The sequence below is a fragment of the Neodiprion pinetum genome, chromosome 4 (genome assembly GCF_021155775.2).
Source record: "Neodiprion pinetum isolate iyNeoPine1 chromosome 4, iyNeoPine1.2, whole genome shotgun sequence".
Lineage (NCBI taxonomy): Eukaryota > Metazoa > Arthropoda > Insecta > Hymenoptera > Diprionidae > Neodiprion > Neodiprion pinetum.
Genome location: NC_060235.2, coordinates 24906993 through 24924131, shown reverse-complemented (window position 1 = coordinate 24924131; position 17139 = coordinate 24906993). Strand labels below are relative to the sequence as shown.

The following is a 17139-nucleotide window of genomic DNA, read 5'->3' as shown; positions in this document are numbered from 1 at the left end:
CTCCTCAAGGCCCTCGATAGCGACCCACTCAGTTTGGTGCTAGATTCCACAGTGTTCAATGTCAGTTGTCACAAAGAGAGTTCTTTTCCCGTCTCAACTATCTCAGTTTAAATTCAATTAACACCAAACGGCTTCAGATTCGTCAGTAAACAGTTTTCACCATCCGTTACGTAACGGAATTCTCGCCGGTAAGTTATATCAACACAAAAAGTTCCTCCCTTCGTTCCCGTAAGCATGACGCAACATGGAATCGAAATATTGGTGAGCTCATTCCCGTGCCGAAAGAGCCTTCTAAGGTAATGGGAATGGGAATCGAAATCGGAATGGGAATGGGAACCGAGCGAATGCACTTCACCCTACCCACGTTCAATTTCACATCGTTGGAAGTGGGCTCGCGGTGCACTTGCAAGTGGTTGGATGTTTATGATCACAAACACGCTTTAATTACAACCGGGATCCACCATGGCGCATAAATTCGAGTCCTTAACTCCGGAACGAGGGTCAGGCGACCTTGAGTCCCAAATTCTCCCCGGGTGCTCTGATCAGATAAGCTTGAGGGTTCTTCGGGTAACTAAGCGGTCGTCCGATTGGGATGCGGATACACCGTGTGTAGGGATCTGCAGTTTACATCAAAATTATACCCTTTCAAAAACAACTATTTTAATTAACGGAAAATTAAAGTCTGACCACACGAAAGGCGAAATTTTCCAAAGAACGCCGGTTGTTTCGGGCACAAATGGAGGAAAGGATGGAACTGTTTATCATATTTTTAAATCCTACCAATCTTTTGAGAAAGAGAATGGAAATACATACCTCGCTCGATGAATGGTGTGCCGAGTTAAGCACCCGCGTTCACTTGAGCCAAAATTAGCTGCGATGTACAGTCGTTGCATAAGTCTGTCATACATTATCCAGCAATCAGCCGAACTGCTCTTGACCTTTCGGAGTCCCCGACATACAAGGTGTTCCGTTATATATTACGCGTTACACGTTATATATTCCGGATCGGAATAAAAACTCGTCGTGAAATCTTGACAAAATTTCGTCGTGATAGTTTTGTCGAATTCGTAGAACAGGCCAAAGGTAGAAGCACTATCGCTTGTGAACATTATCGTAACGCGAATACAGAAGTGAATCAACAATCTTGAATTTGATTGACTCTCGGACCAAAAGGCGAGCTAGTGCTTATCAGTGTGTAACGAAAAAACGGAGGAAATATCATCATGCTTTCACAGAATCGCAGCAGTGATAATTCGCAGCGATTATTATTTTTCGATTGGGTTACAGGTATTCTATTTTATTGAAGATGTGCCAAAATGGCCAGCCGCAATCGGTGAAAAATCGACTGTCCAGATTACGTTGTTCGCTATCGAAGCATTTGTGTAAAATGATGTGCTTTTCTAATTGGAATCCTGACGACGGTTGAGTGTCGGTTCATGCTCCGTTCAGAGAATTTTTACCTGACGTGGCGATACTTTATCTGTAGACGATACCTTTTATACCGAGGACCCTATTTTTCATGCTGTCAAAATTATACAGTGAGTAATATATTGTATCATTTCGCTAAGCCAATCGCGGCGTATGATCATTTCGCACGTGATCTCTGCCCTTCGAAGTTTCATATCTCAAGACGAATTGTCAACGGAGCCGAGATAAAATTAATTGAAAAATTAACCTCGCCTCACAATCTAGAGACGTAATTAAATTGTGTTCACAGTCAAGTGTAATTATTTTTAAACCATCTTCGCGCATTCGAGAATTTTACAACTTTGGCTTATTGAGTCACCAATGTTTTGATCCTTGCGTCAGTGATCGCATCGTAATCGGGATATTCTCGTGCCTAAATTACGAAAAATAACGCATTCGAAAAATAAAAAAATATACATATCTATTCATTTTTCTAAACAAATATTCTTCGGACGATGCGGAGGCCGAAAATTGAGGTTCAGCAAGCCAGCGTTTCATAGAATTTGTTAAAATAAAGTTTTCTACCTAACTGAGCACAGGTAATATCAACAAGGTTCTTGAACGCGTCCGTTAAATGCTGTAAAATTTTTCTAACGACTGTGGTTCATAATCGGCATTTTTCAGCTCCTAATTAAGTTCACCGAACGTGAAAAAAAATCTGAGAAAAAGCGAGACGATAGTCTTGGAAGAAATGGCACTTCGTGTATTATACTAATCAAGGTATTGCGTTTTAGTGAGATTTCAAGTATTCAAGATGAACCGTTAATTGAATTCTCACAATTTATCAGCTCCTATCTTGTCGGAGTGGCGTGGCAAAATGGCTCCGATAACCTCAACAAAAATCCCAGGCATCGTCACATATTTCGCTAACTCTGTCTCCCCTCCTCAGAAATTCATCGAAGTCTTCGCGCAATTATTTAATCGTCGATTAGAACTTCAGCGAAACTTATCGCTCATACTTACGTACAGCAGCTGGCTAGTCAGAGTCTCGGTGATCTTATCTCTACCCGTTCTTCGATTCGGACAAGGTTACACTATTTAAGATTGGAGAAAACAACCGGTACATTCTTCATTTCGGGGAACAAGTGACGCGAAGTACGCACGCATATCGGATCTGACCAATTGCATTGCCAGTAAAGCGCTTTTCCGATTAATTGTAGGCGTAACTGACAGAAGTTTTATTTTTTATAGCCACCAGAAGAGTCTAGTTAAATGAATACCGTTTTAACGACCCTTCAAGTATTGTTGGAATTACAAGAAAACATTACACAATTACTTGCCATTTAACCAGATTATGGTTGTAAAGACTAAATTTTTCGGTTATCGCAACATCAAATCGGTTTGTTTAGTCAACCGTATTTTTTCAGTTGAACAAGACCTTAAAACGAATTTATTGTTTCACTAATATCAAATTATGGCAATAGTTACAAGAAAATATAGTACGAGTGACCGTAATAAAAAGTAACAGTATCACAAACTAGATTTTCTATACACAGCAAAACTAATTTTCATTTCGTACCCGGAACTACATTTTTTAGTTATGGGTAAAATATGAAAATAGTCAAGTCCCAGCAATATTACATAATACCGTACAGTAGCCACGACTGGAAATATCTCTCGGCTTAGAACTAACGATTTATCTGATATTGAGATAAGGAGGAATAAGAAACAAGTTGGAAAGCTTGAGGCTTTTCTGACGTTCCGATCGAGGTACGAATTGTCTCGTGATGGCAAATTGGCGCGTCGAGACTCCCACGATGAGCGTCGAGCTGGGTTGGGCCTAGCTGGGTTGGGTTGGAACCGTTAATCGAGTTACTCCAACTTCCCGGACACAGCGAATTTCACGAGCAATCGTCATATGACAATGACATTGCGACCGTTTCAGTCGAGTCGATTCCCTGCAATTCCGTGCTGATGGACAGCTGCGCGTGCCCGTTATACATGAACTTCATCAGATGCTATCCGGTGTAGTATTACCAGTGATATTAACATTAGAATACGTGGACACACGGGGAACGTCGCGTAACCGCGTCAATGCCATGGCAATGGGTATCTGTTACATTTACAGTGAACAAACGGGAAAATCAACAAGTTTTAAAGCACCGGTCTCAAGACTTTGCGCTGTTTTCGTTGTTTTTGAGAGCAAGAATTTGGAGCATAAAATTTTTTACTTCGGCCAGCAGCTCGTTAATGACCCAGACAAGTTCGCTCCGAATTTACTCGGTTTTTATTGTGGGTTAAATGAAGGCGAATCCGTGAATCAAGCTCCTTCTATATCGGTCTATTCGATCTCTACTTATTGGGGGACAAAAAATTCACATTTTTTATGAGTGACTTAGGACAGGCTCAGCCCGATTTCACATTAAATTCAATGGACCGTAAGTTAGGAAGTACCGCATTGATTCAGGCCAAAATAATCAAAAGTTCTTTCATTCATTCTTGAGGTATCCTGTATTTAAAGACGTCGAGATCCGACAGTGAAAAATCAATGTTTTTTTTTTGTCTGATTATAATAGTTCAGTTAAAAACGTGCACGTCCACGCGGTCGAAGATGTCTTCGTAATAATTCTTACCAATGAAAATACCTCCCTGTTTATAATTCCAATTATATGTATCAAATTATTATTTAAAAATAAGCGAGATGTGCGAGAAGAAGATACGGTATGATATTGGGAACAGTTTTTCAAGTTCAATGTAATAAATTCGCAAATCTTCTCAATTGATTAGAGTGGCAACTGGCTTACGAAAGTTGAGATAGGACACCAAGAGTATTGCAGAAGTATTATCTATGCGATAACCACCGTTCGTTTATATGTACCGGGTGTGTATTTTTATAACAATCTTGCCCAGAATATTCGTATATGAATGGCCTTAAACTTCTTGCTGCTTGATCTTCAAATTAGAAAAAATGCGGTCGATGTTTTACAGAAAAATAAGTGGTCCAGCTGCTTTAAAATAGTAACGTGACCTATTCAGAATCACTGAAAATTCCATGGTTAATAGTGTTTTGACAGTGTACATATACAAGCGACAGTTTTTCAGTATATTAAATCAATCTTCACAAGAGAACTTCATGTGACTCGAAAAATTTCTTGCCTGTCATTCACGCTCCGTTGCACACTTATGTCTGCAATCCATACCCACACACAAATACTTTTAAACCATTAGTGATATCTTGTATCGGGACGCACGGCTCACTCACATACTGTAAATTATTGACCGTAGCGCAAGATCGTCATCAGATTAAGCTTGCTGCCGTCGCAGAAGCCTTGAGCAGAGTCATTCGATGTGTTGTAGCGAAATGCGGGTAAATTTGATCGCAATAAACCGCCCGGTGCTAATTAAAACAGAGTATGCAATCCGGGGACGAAGTCCAAGGAAATTAAAAATAACAAGTAAGTTGTCTCCGTAGATTGGGAGGTAGTTTCAAGGTCTTTGGGTCCTTGACCGATCCGAGCCGTCGCAGAGATCTGTACTCATTATCAATAATCTGTATTCTATTGTGTCGAATAGCCCGAGAGGCTGCGGTTCACCGCAGATTGGATCAACGCCCGACATATGCCAAGGTTGTTCAACGTCAGCGACGAGTTTTTATTCCACAATTGTTATTGATGTACGAATGTTACTCTCGATCGATCGGTAAGTCAAGCCTCGCGATCGCGTCGGCGACCGACGACATGTCATATGGCGCATGGCCGCCATGTTTGATTTTAGATGAGGATCGCGCGTTTTAAATATCCAAGAGCACGCTTGACTTTTTGCTGAAACTGAAGGGCACGAATCCTTCTATCCGTGATTGGGATTATATCTGTATCGAAAAAACGGCAGTATTTACTAATGGGAGGTCGAAATGAATCACACAAAACTTGAGGTGAGACTCGAGGCGCGGGACTTTCCCACACTGTTACGCGACAGTTTTTTTTTGTCCAGGAACTGTGAGACTGAAAAGCTATAAACTAACTTTATGGCTTAAAACTACACGAAACAAATATCATCGATGTACGAACATATTTACATGTAATAAATGCACATTGGATGTACATCGTAATACGATCACACGTACTGTACGGTCACTTCGCCGGTGTTCTGCCATTTCTTTCAGAATATGCAACGTTCGAGCTCAGGTCGTCTGACACCGCGCTAAAACCGTCCCTAAATATGCAAAGACATGCGTCATCGCTGATCCGAGTAGTACAAAGTATGAATGTCAGGCGTAATGATAATAAATTAAATGAATCTTCGTTGCATCTGATGTTACACTGTTAAGCCAATCACGTTGTTGATGGACTGCCACGATTCGATTAAAAAAATCGACAGAAAAACGCAGGTAAATATTTCCTCCGGTACTATCTTATGTTATACTCTACAGCTTAGCTTGGTCTAGACGAATTCAACCGTCGAAATGCCCTCGCCACTCATTTTGTGGAATCACTCTCACTTTTATGTCGTCGCGTCGCTTCTACGCAGCCCATATGTGTCTCCGCCTTTTTTATCTCTTACACTCACTTACCTTTATCTTAAATGCCTTCATTATCTTAACTTTGATTTGTATGTGGATTCTGAGACTCGCGTTCTATACCATGTAGGTTCTTTTTTTTTTGCTGCTTGGAACTTTTTTAAATTTTATTGTTCGCGTTAGGTAATAATATGCTTCAAGTTTTTCAAATAAGGCGTTTTATTCCCTTTTATCTGCTCCAGCTTCTAATACTTCCACTGTAACTTTTGAGCAACAATTACATACGTGAGCTTTAAATACGAGTAAGGAATTTTTAGTTTCCTCAGTTCCAGCTATGGCCTCGATAAAGATCCACTTTCCAAGGATACAATGTGCGAACGAACGCGTCCTGGAGAAATTAGAAACTCGGATATCTTGGCCCTGAGGCAAGGATATACCGGGTATTATAGTTCGAAGAAATAAAAGTAGGTGGTCTGATCATTGTTACGTGGAATCCGTAGCTCGCTCGATCCTTATTGTCATTATTGATGGAGCTTCATCAACAGATTCTTGCGCGCAGATAAACATGGATGAAAACCTGAAAAAAGACCCAATTCCGTTTCTCCAGAATGTAAGATCTCAATTATAAAGCTGCTTCGTTTTGCAATTTGTGTAATGTTTCAGAATATTACGAAAAATGTCATAACCGTATAACTTGTCATACCATATTTTATCAGCATGAGGCAGGCAAATGAAGTCTAAAATCAAACCTATTCTCGTACGATGCGAAGAGCCTTTTCTTACAAAAATCGCCTTCTCGAATACGGCAAGAAACTGTAAATACGGGCATACCAAAATGAATTAAAAAAATCATAGTGATGGCACGATGTCTTCATCTAACTTCGGAAAATATTTATTATATTTATTCGCAAGATCATGGAGTCTGTTTAAAGATCAAATCGAAACCATAAATATCAACGATCGTTTATCAGACCATTATGAGTTTTCTTCACCTTATACTCATTTAATCATTCACTGCTAGCTCTCAGAGGTAGCAATTCTCATTATGACAGTTCTATTTTCAGATAAAAATGTTATCATACATCGGATGAAAAATAATGTTAAGCGTTTTTTATTCGAATAATATATATTTTATCCATTTTTTAACAAATAATGCATTCCATTTTATAGTTGCAATATTTTTCATTAATGATATTTCCATAAATGCGAACAATCAAAAAGTGATGTAAAAATACGATTAACCATATTTGGGATACAAGGTATTGTGTAAGTTTTACTTATCTACGAGGAAAATAACAATACTAATGATAATAATGATAATAACAACAACAACAACAACAACAACAACAACAATAATAATAATAATAACGGCAGTGTGCTTTTATAGGTATAAAGCCAGCATACGAGAGGTTTCTGAACCATGATGCGTTGTGGCATTACAGATCAGATGACATACCAGCTTATCAATTCAATACAAGTAATCAAGAACTGAAACAGATGAAATTCACTGCCTAATTTAGTCAGATTTAACTTTATATTGCGACAAAGAGTAAGTCTTACCCAGACGATGTCGATTAAACGCACTGATTTGGATGAAATCAAAGCATCTGGAAAAACCTGATGCAGAAATTAGCAATCAAGTCCCACCGTCATGAGTCCAGCCATGTGGTAACAAATGATTCATCGAAAAGCTCCCCTCGAGGTCCAGAGTTAAAACGCGACTGCAGAGACGATAAAAGGTGAGCATAAATAATTGTCAGCGGTATTCGGTACCTAGAAAGAGAAAAATGAACAGTCCCGACTTCAGTCCGTAGTATTTGTTTCTGCTGATTAATTTGTTTCGTAATCGATGTAAGCTAGTAGGTGAAAATATACTGCGAATATGCGTGTGTATTAGGTTCGCTCAAACAAGTACGCGTTTCGCGTTTGCCGCTTCTTGCTTGTCGATTTTTTTTCTCCATCTCATACCTTATTCTCACCTTCCGTGAAACTGTACAGTAACTCAGTTTGTCACGAATAAGCGCGAGGCAAGACGTAGCGCAAAAAAGTCGCGGGTCTTTGGCCCAGGCCTTGACCGCTGGCCTGATGAATGCCTGCGTACAGTAAGTAACATGCGTCTTGAGTCAGTGCTGACGGCAAGTGCAGGCGTCGTAGCTTCAGAGGCTTGTCAGATTTATGCAGAAGGTGTGCATCTCGTGACGACGAGTGACGCAGCATGAGCAGAAAGTTGTTAGCTTTGGTACCGCATGCAGTGTCACCCAGAGGTCTTGGCTTCCTGAAGAGTGTTAAGAAATCAAGCATCGTTCCGGGAATTCGAATACCTTATAGTACCGCGGGTCAGCCGAACTCCGTTAGTCCACCCTGATCATGCATATACAAGTGCGTGGGTTAAGGTAATCGGCTTTTCTACTGACCCGAGGAAACCAGTTTCGGTTTCGACCGAGCCGCACGGGTTTCTTTTACTATCAGAAATATCTATAAACCCATCGCACGACGCCATCTAGCCGTGGAAGATACCCTGCTACAAGAGAGTCGTTTTAATTATTATGAAACAGTAAGTCTTTTACCGTGTTCTTGTTCGTAAATGGCGTCAAAGGTCGCCCTCGATAAGAAGGAACCCGTTTTTGTCTCAGATCCACGTTTTGGCCTCCGACGAGGGACTTCTTCGCGAGACCAGAAGTGGCTGGTTTGTTATTACCTCCGATGAATTATTACGCATGTACAGAACAATCTACGCATCCGAATGACGAGGTTCGTTTTTGTGATCCTATGCTGCCAAGAGAACACAGAAGCCATGATTATATTTCATCTTGCTCTTAAGTTCTGCTCATGTTGAGGTCAAAAAGCGTTGAAGCACAACAAGAGGTACGAGCTACACGCCATTAGTTATAGGTATGTATAAAAGCCCAGTAGCTCGCTTACAGCTATCTGTGGTTCGATGTTCTGACAATGATTCGCCTAAAACTATCAGCAATATAACTTAGTGAACGTATGTCGTAAATGCGAAGCCAGTAAAACGACGTCATTATGCTTATTCTGATTGTCATAACAATCACTGCTACCGTACGTATGTGTCAAAACTCGAGTCAAAGTCCATTTTGTTTCGAATGCCAGCGAAATGGTATCGAAATTGAACTCATCAAAACAACGGTATGACCATTGGCCGATCGAGAGATACCGCTTAACATGTTTTGGAAATTCAGGACTGATAATAAATCGCATTACCAGTTTTTCAAGGTCCACGCACATCGCGTCAGGTACTGATTGTTCCTGAACTCTGCTACCAATCTAAATACTCACAGAATTTAAAACAGCTTGCTGTGCGACATTTGAATACGGTTCAGAGTATTGAGCAATTGTCAACAGTATTTGTACGATCATTCTCAAACGCAGCCGTCTTTGATTAACGAATTTCCAACCCGAAAATGTTCGGTTTTTTCCCTTATGCGTTAAAAATTAACACGTGATCGTAAAACTCTTTTGTACTCAAGGTAACTTTTTTAATGTACGGGAGGATGATATATGGATAACAGTCGTTGGCAGATAATACAGTATGTCAGTCATGTTTGAAGCTGGCTCGCCGATCTTGAAACCATACTTGTCTTCAAAAGCTTACGAAATTTGTTTAAAATTCTATCGAAATGCTTAGAATCTTTGAAAATCATTTGTGATCCTTAAAACCTTGTGAAATTGTATGACATTCTTGAAACTGAATGTGCATAGGGTGATATCATTAAATAATAATTATTGGAAAGCCTACGATGGCTGACAGAATTGCCCTAAACTTTAAAAATTTGTCGAAATCCATTAAGTCTGTTGCAATCTTTCCAAGACTTTCAGGGCTCCGTTTATTCCTCATAATCAAAGTAATAATCACCCAATATTCATTCACCTTAATCCATGATATTCCCAAGTGACCTAACAGTATCCACTGAACCAAGTTTCTGATAATTATCACCTCTGACACGAATATCACGGCATTGCAAAAATTCCGTGTATACATGGGTAAGTCAAAAATAAAAGACGAAGTTGCCGATGGGTTTCATTTCGCTGAAACTATCAGCAGCTCACCTGCGGAGAGTAGCAAGACCTTTAGCATTGGCAAACCAGGACTTGCATGGGTCGCGCGACTTCTTAAACCTCACCTGACGAGCTTCACTTGGATCCGTGAGACTCTCCCTACTCCATACAGTATATAAAAGCCAGAAGAAACATGTTGGCCACGTTTCGCAGAACTATAAATAACCTCCTGTTCTGGACAGTCTGCGTTAATCTTTGCACAGTCGTTAAATTCGCCAGCTTTTTACTGGCAGATTTTCCATTTCCCTGGCAGCCCCGCAAGAATATCCATAATGAGAATCATAGCATCGTTTTCAATTGTGCTTGTCAAAATTTAGTGCAACTACTTACGTGTCACATATCCGAATATTGCATCCTGAATCCGTTATTAACTCGCGTGAATCCGTGTCCATACCCATTAATTTTTATAAAATTTGCATCGACGTGTGTATGGATTTCATGCAAAATTTAAAATCACACTCATAGGTACTCGAACCTTTTTTAATATGGTGACTATTGAAAATTGTGACTTGGACAGTTGGTTCTTAATTTTGGTATTATTAATTTATGCTCAGTTTGTTCCGGATCGCGGTACAGTCACCTATGTGAATTGTGTGGGAAAATCCGAAAGTTGTAACTCTGGCGTGATTGAAATCAGGATGATTCTTGCATGTTACAGTGATGACGTAGCTGTACCTGCTCGCCGAGATCAGGAGACGTGTAACGAAAGTTCTACATACGCGAGCGTGACATATATACATATACATGCCCATATAATAAACGTGACGTCGTACCGGTTATTTTGCAGCCTGTCGGTATGTATACGAACATAAACACTGCGAAATGAGCTGATACAACAAAACCATGTACCGTTAGGTAAAAAAAAAAAAAATTAAACTCAAAATATATCATTACTTGTGCACTGTCGAAAATATTTCAAGTTTTTCAAGTTTTAATCAAAACTGGCGAAATATGCTACAATTATGCCAAGTTTTTTTTTAGACACATTATCAATCAAATGCGTCATGCGATCGTATAACAGTTGAGATTGTACGAATTTTTGTGAGGTGAAAACTTGGGACAGTTTTAATACCTACTTTTAAACGGTTCGGAAAATAACGTATTTAGTAAATAGTCATCAGATATGTTTCAAGAGAATCGAATGTGTCTGTACAATAGTCTAGAACTTCACACATGTTTATTTACCTATTCATAAGCACAAGTAGTAGGTATTTTTTTTTTCAGTTTTAACAAATCCACTTGTAATACGTGATTTCAAAATGTGAGATTCCATAATACGAAAAAAATGTGAATGACAAACAAATGAATATTTTTCACTCCTATAATTCGCGTTTCTCGACTCGTAAACAAAAAAGCAATTAAGTAATCTTTGTTAAACGTAAGGCTGCAGGTTTGCAAAACCGTGGCACCAAGAGTATAGAAACTGCAGATGTACCGCGGAGCTAGGATTCTCTGTGGATTGTCATATTTCTTTAGAAAGCTGTGTATCATTGCAACACAAGTCTCTGGGTGAGTAGCATAAGTATAGGTATAGGTCTCCACCTCTCAGCAATACGTAATGCGAAGTAAGATATACACTGTAATATACGTACGATACGTTACGTTACATTGCGGCAACGAGGCGCCGATCTGTACGCGCAATATTATTTCTTCTAGCGCGAGCGAAACCTCGAAGTCTGTTTGAGAAAATAGATATTTTTAAATTACAGTGCGATCAACGCCGTCGATTACCTGTAACTTGTTTTACTGCCTAGTCATTCGATGCTTGTGTGTGATACGATGAACCTGAATTGCGTGAATTAAACTCCGTTTCGAAAAGTCGAATTGCCCGTTTCTTGACTGAACAATTTATTTCCGCTCAGTAAATCTGTGACTAGATGTGAGGGGTACGCGTAATTTTTCCGGGAACTCGTGCTCGCGTAGATACGGGAAAAGCAAACAACTGTCGCGTTATCTGATAACTGCGATAACGCCTGATAACGGGGACGAATTGGATACATTTTTAACGCACGAGTGCAAAGACGCGCGCAATAAAAAGAGACCCTCTAAGCCTCGGAAATCTTCGTCACTCTCCCACGCTTAATTGATTCAAATGTTTCCCGGGTAATGATCTCGGCTAACTTCATACCCTTTATACGGACGTACCGACAATGGCTTAACTACGGTGATGACTGAAGAATACAAAGACGGTTATCCCTGGGTAAATTTTAGTGACCAGTTTTCGGCGGGCAAGTGGGCCCAGGTGGGCCTGGGAGCGTAGGAGGGTTCTGTTCTATCGATTCTACCTAACGAGCTCGCACCGACATTCGTACCAGCCAAAGTACCGTCGGTATGAAAGCTTGAGATTGAGCCGGTACAAAGTGAGTACGTAAGATTACTTGTCGACTGCGACATAGAAATGTCGATCGGCTCGATTATCCCCGTGTAAAGATGCGTAACCGCGTCCACCGCCAACTACCCCCAACTACCCCCGAGCACCGCCAACTACCGTCAACCACCTCCGATCACCTCCGACCACCTTCGTCGTCCTCGTCTTCTTCCTCCACCCCCTCGTCAGCCTCCTCGTCATCGTCCTCCTCGACCATCTTCGATCACCTCCAACCACCTCCTACCAGTTTCTGGCTGCATTCACCTTCCGAGTAACACAGTCTTCGCAATGGTAAGCCCAAGCCAGTACTTGGCCTGTGTGTACTTAACGACTTGTCGGCGATACAAGAAATTAATAATGAGAATAAATTTCTTCCAAAATTCGTAGCAAAACAGTGATTTAATTAAAGTATAGATACCCGAGAGAAGAATGTATATATATAGATCATAAATAATAATAGATCAGATGTAATAATGATGCAGAGACCAACAAGTAGATAAGTATCTATACGCGGTCCACGTACGATATTAATATAAATAGTCCATTTACGATTAATACGTAATGCATACTATAAATTTTATAATTTTCCAGGAGACAAACTAGATTACCACCAACAATACGTCTATAATATGAAAATATAAGAATTATTCATTTCGAAATGGGATTCTATTCGACACGTGCTCGATGTATTCCATGAAATTATTATTCATAATTATTCCAATAACTTTTCATTTGCTCTCTCGATCTTGAATTTTCATAGGCATAGAATCGAAACGTTGTTTTAGCTGGTCGCAAGTGAAGTATCTATGTTGGGTAGAGAAGCAGAATTGTTTTTCGAAAAGTGTTCGTATTGAAAAAAATTCGGAGTAACTGATGAATTGGGATGCTCCGTATGTATGAGACAGTACTTAACGCAGTGTTCTGATTTAAAGGCCTAAAAGGGTGACTGTTGGCGATTTTTTTTTGACAGGGACAGAAAAAACGAAGCTTCTTGAAACTTCGAGTTTATTTTAACACACATTTAAAAGGTACGAGCAAAAATTGTTATCATCCAACTGTCGCAGAACGGCAGCGTTATTAGCTAACCCGTTAACTGAAGAATATCTTGAGTCAACGGCTGACAACCGAAGGGCCTAGCCGCTTGAGTCTGGAATCGGCAGGAATGATAAAGTGCGTATTTCTTGTCTGAAATGTAAAGACTAAAGTCATCATACATCATACATCATACATAGTATTAAAGTTCGAAACCAAATTTTGGATGTTCGGATGTTCAGAAAGTGACGTCACCCAAAATTTTTTCTCTCTTGATCTATATGGACGAAAATCAGTTGGCCGAATTGCTCAGTCTGGAAACAACCACGCAGTAGAGCGGACGTATGAGAATCGCGCTCCGCAAATTTCGAGTACCGGGTTCTCTACCTCCTGGATCCTGCGCTCCGGGTCCGCTTCCTGGTGCGACTCGACGCCCAGGACAAGCGCTCCGTAGTTTCTGTGCTCCAGGTCCGCTAGCTGGTGAAACTTGATTTCCAGGACAAGAGCTCCGTAGTTTTTGTGCTCTAGGTCCGCTACCTGGTGAAACTTAATTTTCAGGACAAGAGCTCCGTAGTTTTTGTGCTCCAAGTCCGCTACCTGGTGAAACTCGACTTCAGGGACAAGCGCTCCGTAGTTTCTGCGTCCAAGGTCCACTACCTGGTGAAACTCGACTTCCAGAACAAGCGCTCCGTAGTTTCTGCGTCCAAGGTCCACTACCTGGTGCAACTCGATTTCAGGGACAAGTGCTCCGTAGTTTCTACGCTCCAGGTCCGCTACCTGATGAAACTCGACTCTCGGAGGACAAGGAAGACGAGAACAAGGTGCACGAAAGAAAGAGGATTTCTGCACGGTGAGTATAACATTTTTCTACTATTCAATGGCAATTGTGATTTTATTCTATCCAAAATTTTTGAACTTGTTATGTTTACAATAAATTATTTCAATTCATATTTCGCCCAAGTCGTAATTCAGTAGCTATCATCGTGCAAGTAAAATTTCTATAATTTTTTCTAATTTGCTCCTAATCTTCTTGGTAAAATCTGTCCATAAAAAAATGATATTATTCGTTACACAATATTTTTGATGTATTAAAATACTGAAAATATTTATTACTATTCCATGTATAACCCGAGGTCGTTATCGGGGGGTGTTGGAGGTGGTCTGAGGTGGACAAAAAGGAGGACGAGGAAGACGTGGAGAACAAGGTGGGGGAGGAGAACGAGGATTTGTGCTCGGTGAGTAAAACATTTTTATAATATCTGATGGCAATTGTAATTATATTTCATCTAAAATATTTCAAACTTGTCATGTACATAATGAATTATTTCAATTTATTTTTCCCGAAGCACATATTCAGTAGCTTTGAATGCGCTAATAAAATTTATTATATAATTGATTAGTTCATTAATTACATTAATCCTTACACAATATTTTTGATGTGTTCATATACTGAAAATATTTACTACTATTGAAGGTACAACCCAAAGTGGTTATCGGTGGTCGTTGGAGGTGGTCGGAGGTGGACGAGGAGGAGGACGAGGAAGACGAGGAGAACAAGGTGGACGAGGAAGACGAGGATTTGTGCTCGGTGAGTAAAACATTTTTATAATATTTGATGGCAATTGTAATTATATTTCTTCTAAAATATTTCAAACTTGTCATGTTTACAATAAATTATTTCAATTCATTTTTTGTGCAAGCACATATTTAGTAGCTCATGAAATTTATTACGTATTAATAGATTATTCAATTATATTAATCCTTACATAATACTTTTGATGTGTTCTTGTACTGAAAATATTTATTACTATTCCAGTTATAACCCGAGGTGGTTAGCAGTGGTCGTCGGGGGTGGTTGGCGGTGGTTGGAGGTGGTCGAGCTGGACGAGGTGGAGGACGAGGATTCGTGCTCGGTGAGTTTAACATTTTTACAATATTTGATGAAGTAGAATCAGCATCAGGAGTAGGATCAGGGGAAGATGTAGAAATAGGAGTTGGAGTGGGATTAGGAGTAGGAGTAGTCGGAGTAGGAATAGGAGTAGTCGTCGTAGTAGGAGTAGGAGTAGGAGCAGAAGTAGGTAGGGCGGGGTGGGTCGTGTGAGGGGAGGGGAGGGGTGGGAAGGGGATATTATCATATCAAGTTATCAGTAATAAGCAATTGCGGGTAAAATATTAGCTTACTTTTGTAAGTATTTATGAATATAGCCTCTATGAATATTCATTGTTGGTATATAAGGTGTGGCGACGTACCTACCTTCTGTAAGAGATGTTGAAGATTTTTAACATAATTATGTTTCAGTTCTGTGCCCCACCTAGTGATCCACTAGTACATATCCTCCGACGTGACATCGCTGTGCTACGTATGAAGAAGAAAAGATTGATTAAGACACAAATTGCTCCTCTCTTGTTGCCATTGTGCTTTCAGCCATTGTTGTGCCGTGTGTTTAAAATTTAGGACAGTATATAATATAGAATAACAGGTACAGCTACGAATATAACACTACAATAAATCTTATAGAAATGAGCTCTCATTGAGATTTCTCTGTATTTATAACTCGACGCGAGAAGGCAAAAATCAATGTAAAGCCATCTGTAAGGTAATTTGACTCGTGTTTGCAGCACGAGAACTCGTTGGGCATTTTGCGGTGAAATTTGAAAAATTGTTGTACAAGAAATTAAATAACTATAAAAATGGAGAAATAATATTATCTCTAATAGTGAATGTAGCTAATACAGCTTTAACCGTATATTGATTATGTTAATGATCTATTGTGACAAGATCGGAATTAGATAAGCTCTCTAAATACTCTTTTCTAGACTATTAATTTATATCATGTATATGTAAATGTATATTTCTTCAGTTTATACAATCACTGCACTAGGATTACCCTTGCCACGTTTTATGGTGCGCTTGTGTAATTTGTATATTATTAACCTTACGTTTTACTCTATTTGCGACAAGTTGTGAGTGTTTCTAATTTCTTGGCAATTATTTATGTACATGTATGTGGATATTTGTATATGTATACTTATGCATGTGTATATACATATGTACACATATTTAAAACTAGATTTTTACAATAAACACAGAGGTTTTAGTATATTCACATACGGATTTCTGTGTATAGGTATACTTGAACTAAAATATCCTTATCTCTAATACGGAGTTCTTCGTAATTCGCATTTGTTCTTGTAACCCAATGTCCTACATACGATGGCAAAAATCGAGATCCAACTTAACTGAGTCTCAAAGCTCTGTTGACATAAAAGCAGCTATTTGATAGAAATTATAGTTTATAGTTTACACAGCCCATTGCATGATATTTCATTACAAATACATATGTTTCAATGTATTTAGGAATAATTTATCAAATAAACGATAAAATTGATGCACCGGATCATCGTCGACTTTAACTTTTGAAATGTCCTACCATTTCCGAACACCTCCAACCATCCTATTTACCTATATTACCAGATTAGCTATGATATGAAAAGAGAAGAATTATTCATTTCGAAATGGGATTCTATTCGACGCGCGCTCGATGTATTCTATAAAATTAGTATTCATAATTATTCCAACAACTTTTCATTTGCTCTCTCGATCTTGAGTTTTCATAGGCATAGAATCGAAACGTTGTTTTAGCTGGTCACAAGTGAGGTATCTGCGTTGGGTGGAGGAGCAGAATTGTTTTTCGAAAAGTATTCGGATGGAAAAAAATTCAGAGTAACTGTAATA

General features: G+C 39.4%; 1 protein-coding gene and 1 long non-coding RNA gene across 4 annotated transcripts in view; one reads left to right on the top strand and one right to left on the bottom strand.

The window, feature by feature from the left end:
* The window catches only part of LOC124215965 (uncharacterized), a 47320-nt gene extending 30516 nt beyond the window's left edge, over positions 1-16804 (top strand). For 2 of the 3 annotated variants that reach the window (XM_069134955.1, XM_069134957.1), the window contains exons 2-6: positions 13962-14253; positions 14537-14638; positions 14878-14991; positions 15220-15316; positions 15703-16804. In XM_069134955.1, coding sequence (XP_068991056.1) covers positions 13962-14253; positions 14537-14638; positions 14878-14991; positions 15220-15316; positions 15703-15858 — 761 coding nt within the window. In that variant the 3' untranslated portion in view covers positions 15859-16804. Of the gene's footprint in view, positions 1-7611; positions 8478-8556; positions 8816-10661; positions 13872-13961; positions 14254-14536; positions 14639-14877; positions 14992-15219; positions 15317-15702 lie in introns of those variants that run through there. The other variant, XM_069134956.1, reaches the window with a different exon arrangement.
* Positions 6151-8181, bottom strand: LOC124215966 (uncharacterized). Its single transcript, XR_006882489.2, has 4 exons — positions 7892-8181; positions 7484-7696; positions 6627-6736; positions 6151-6500 (listed from the first exon to the last, which is right to left on the bottom strand). It is a non-coding gene; the product is annotated as an uncharacterized lncRNA (long non-coding RNA).
* Positions 16805-17139: the final 335 nt, after the last annotated feature.